Source organism: Ambystoma mexicanum, chromosome 5q (genome assembly GCF_040938575.1).
Source record: "Ambystoma mexicanum isolate Mex_15411 chromosome 5q, UKY_AmexF1_1, whole genome shotgun sequence".
In the NCBI taxonomy this organism is placed as follows: Eukaryota; Metazoa; Chordata; class Amphibia; order Caudata; family Ambystomatidae; genus Ambystoma; species Ambystoma mexicanum.
This window is the reverse complement of record NC_090933.1, coordinates 531,257,655-531,261,681: the sequence shown is the minus strand read 5'-3', so window position 1 is coordinate 531,261,681 and position 4,027 is coordinate 531,257,655. Positions and strand designations below refer to the sequence as shown.

At 46.0% G+C, this 4,027-nt stretch overlaps 1 protein-coding gene across 1 annotated transcript; it reads right to left on the bottom strand.

Annotated features, from left to right (window-relative positions):
- Positions 1-2,970: 2,970 nt before the first annotated feature.
- On the bottom strand, positions 2,971-3,801 carry LOC138498287 (protein FAM133B-like). Its single transcript, XM_069622117.1, has one exon. The coding sequence runs from the start codon at positions 3,799-3,801 to the stop codon at positions 2,971-2,973; it is 831 nt and encodes a 276-aa protein (XP_069478218.1).
- Positions 3,802-4,027: the final 226 nt, after the last annotated feature.

Genomic DNA, 4,027 nt, shown 5'->3' with positions numbered 1-4,027 from the left:
AATATATCTGCCATTTTTGTGCAATATGCTTTGATTGTCGTTCTTTGCGGATTCCAGTAAGTATTTATTATTATGACTTGTTTGCTCTCCACCTTCCTCGTCAGGTCCGGTTGATCTGTCCATGCCGTCAGGGTGACCAGCATCTCATATGATTCGTGTAACTTTGTAGGTGTTGTCAAGCCTACGCCCATATTTATTGCTGTCAAGAGACCTGACGATGGACGGCCTAATAGGCCCTTGCATTCCGGCGATGTTTCTACTACAAACCCGTCTATACTCGGTTTGTCTTGAAGCCAGGTCTCTTGTAGGCATATGATGTCCAGTACACCTAAATCGACATCGCCAGGTCTGGTAAGGTGGACGTGATCCCTAGTGTTCCACGATCCCATGACAAAACTTTGCTTACATCCTTCGTGTCCTAAATTGGTATGTTCACTGTTTGTGGATCTCTGGGTCGTTATTAATTGCTAGTTTTCTGTGTTGAGATTCAATGTTGATTTTAACCATGCCCATGGGCCCCTGCCTGAAGTAATATTCATTTTTTATGTTTGAACTGCGTTGGGACCCCTCTCGATTTGATGCCTGCTTGCGTTACGCTCTGGCGTGTACTGCCGATGTTTATGACAGTCTTCCCCTACTGAACGAGACTTGTGTTTCTCCGTGACAGTTTCCTGTCGTTCACTCCTTACTTGCCTATTGTTGCTTTTCTTCTCATAGCTTGACCAATTTTGGCGAGGGTTTTTGTCATCTGGTCGAGCATACTCCCTTTCTCGCCCATATGTTTTTTCATCCTGCCCTTTACCGATCCTGTTGTCTCGATATCGTTCTTCTGTTCTCGATGTATAATGATATTGCCTTTCAACCTGCTCGTTGTGGGAGTATCCTTTTTTCTCCCTTAGAGTTTCTCGTTTTATTTCAGTCAACCAAAACCCCTTTTTCTCCATTTCTCTCACTGTGCTGTCGTCCGTAGGCTGCAGTCTTAAGGGCTTAACGTGAACATAAGCCTTTGCAATCTTTCCTCTGTGGTAAGGTTCCACTAGCTTAATGTATGTTGTTTTTATGCTTTTCAACGAATTTGTTTTACTCATTATCTTCAGGATCGTTTTCCTATTAAGGTTCATATACCCTGCTTTTGAGTCTATTTGTTCCACTTTGAATATGCGTTCCACATGTTCTGCGCTTATAGTTTTTTTGCTTCGGTGCTCTTCTGCAATTTTGGGGACGTCTGTTCGCTGAGGCGTAACCTGCCCATTTGCTCCTTTCCCACTCGGATTCGTGTCCGCCTCACTCCTCAGTCTCGTCTTTTTATGATCCTTGGCCGATACGATCTCTAGGATTTCATTTCCATCTTGATTTTCTGGTCTTTTTTGCATTTTTTACTTTTCTATGCGATTTGATTCTGGATCTTGTGATTTTTTTTCATTTGTTTGTTGCTCTATGCACTCCTCGTTCTCTGAGCTAATGGAGACCGTCTCCCAATGTTGGGAGAGATTCATCAAGTTTGTGTCACTCATGAAGTCTTCTACAGATCTCGGAGAACTCCTCCTCTTCTCCCTGTTTCTAGGTCTCAGTGTATTTTCTTGCATATCCTTATTTTTCTTTGCTTTTTTTTCCTTTGACCTAGTTGATTCCTGCTGACACCCCTTCACCCCTGATGTAGACTTCTGCGGCAAATCTTTCTTAGAGATTTTTAGTACCACTGAGGGTTTACTCGTTGGCTGGTTTAGCAAGCCCGACTTGATTGGGTATAGGTGGGCGGGTTTCACTCGATCTCCACTCGTTTCCTTTATCTCTTGACTTGCCTCTGATTTTTCCCGACATTCTCCCGTCAGGCTTCCGGCCTGGTTGTTTTTATGTCTCCCTGCCTCCTTCGCTTTCTCTGTTTGTAGAAGCACAACTTGCTTTTTCAGCTCCTCTACTTCTTTTTCCCACCCTTTCTGGTGTTGGTTGTTCCTTTCTTCTAATGCTGTAATGTAACCTTCTATGTGTGTCATTTTTGAGGACATAGTTGCCAAGATCGATGTATTGTCTTGTATGCCGTCTTTTAATGCCTCATACAATTTGCAGAATGGGGCTAGTTCAATCGTAATGGCAGACATGATGATTAACAGATCAGATTTTTTCCCAGATTACTCTTTTTGTGATAGTGTGGCTATGTCGCTTAACCTTCTGTTTTTTGGTGATTTCGGCGTGCTCCCTGCTTTGCCCGGAGTTGACAATGCTTCTATGAACAAACTGTTGCTCGACCGGGTGCCTTGCAGTTCCCCTTCTGACATTGTTCGCATGGGCAGTCCTTTGTGGCCATCAATCCATTGGTTCATATCGTACTGCTCTCTCTCTTTCACCGGGGCACTTCGAGGGGCGTTTTGGCAGGTGTCTTGTGATTGCCTCATCTGTTTTGGCTGGCCAATTCCTTCTTGTGGTGTTTTCTCTTGGGGGATTAGTGACACGTTCTGCAGCTTTGGGAGACACTTTGCCCTTGCCTGCTCTTGCCTTTGTAAGACTTCTTCATACCTCTGTGGGCTGCTAAGCCCTTGTGTGGCCACGTCATGTTGTTCTTTCAAGGAGCTCCGCCTCCGACTTTCTTCTCTTTCCTCTCTTTGCAGTCGGATCGCTTTTGCCACATTTCTTTTTTCCAATAGGATCTGTGCAAGACCCGCTTCCTGGGGGCCTTTGTTACCTTCTTGGTCCCCTTCCGTGTTCGTTCTCCGGTGTTTGTTTACAGGGATGCTCTCTTGAACTGCTTCTAGGATTTCTGCATCCGATAGTTCATTATCCGAGTCTACTTTTCGTTTCTGATGGTTTAAAAAGAATGCTTTTAATGTTCCTGACAGCGTTGGAGGTGGCAGTCCTTTCGGCAGTAATTCGTTTCTTTTCTGTGATTTCAAGCTCCTATTCACTGCTGCCACTTTCCCTTTTACTGGTTTTGAGCCACCATTCTCTTGTTTGTTTTTTACTGATTTCAGTTGACTAATCTTTTCTTGGTTTTTCCTTTGGTTCGTTATGTTGCTGATGTCTTTTCTTTTTTTTTGTTTTTAGCAAAGACGCCATTTTCTCTGAGTCCGAATCAGTATCTGATATTAAATTTTCACTTTCCCTCATATCATTTTCGTTTCCACTCTCTTCACTGTCCTGTATGGTAACCATCTTCTTCGTGACCTGGTTCGGGTTACTGCCTTTTGGGTTTAGTTCATGCTGTTCGGCTCTTGCTTTTCTACCTGACTCCTCTACTGGCTCTGTCTCCCTGTGTACCATCGCCTGAACCGACGTTGTAGTTTCCTTCCCTCGGACACCTTCCTTCCGGTTTCTGCCATCCTTTTCTTGGGCTGCTTTCTCCCCGTCCACGGCTGCGCTTTCGCATCCTGTTTTCGGGCTCTTTGATGTTTTTGTTGCCGAGTCTGCTCCTTCACGTCCTTTGGGGCTGCTTGACACACTTCGGCTTCTCTCGTGGTCGGGCCTCTCTTCGCTCTCCTTCCGCGTCTCCTTCTGCATCGGGCTACCTCTGTTTGTATCCAGTTCAGACGAGCCCGGAGTGCCGGCGAGGAGTTTCGTTGCTGACTCCACTTCGCTTCTTGACTCCCGCGCCTCAGCCCTGCAGCGCTCCCGCAGAGGGTCCGTCAGTGGCCACCCCTCGACCGCCCCTGCCGGAGACCCACTCGCCAAACCGGCGGTATACGGGGCGCTGCATGCCTCGTGATTGGGTAAGTCGTTTTCCTTGGCGCTTAGTTCCATTTGCGTGTCTTGTGTATCTTCGCCTTGAGTTTGATCTAACAGGGCTGAAGCATTTAATGCGTCCTCCATGCTCATCATGTTGTTTTACTGCAACCTGAGAGCTTGGGATTCTTTGCACATTTCATAAACTGCTTCTTCACTGGTGAAAATCTTTGCCTTCAGCCGCTTAACTGGTGTTTTATCGCTCCTTAGACGACGCCAGTCTTGGACCGCGTCTGATTCTGCGACTGTTTCTTCAAGTCGCTCATTTCTGGCACCTTTTCGATCTTGGTGGCATGAGAGCCTTGAGGATTTC

Coding starts and splice junctions, on each gene's coding strand:
- LOC138498287 (XM_069622117.1), bottom strand. CDS start 3,801: ATGGAGGACGCATTAAATGCTTCAGCCCTGTTAGATCAAACTCAAGGC.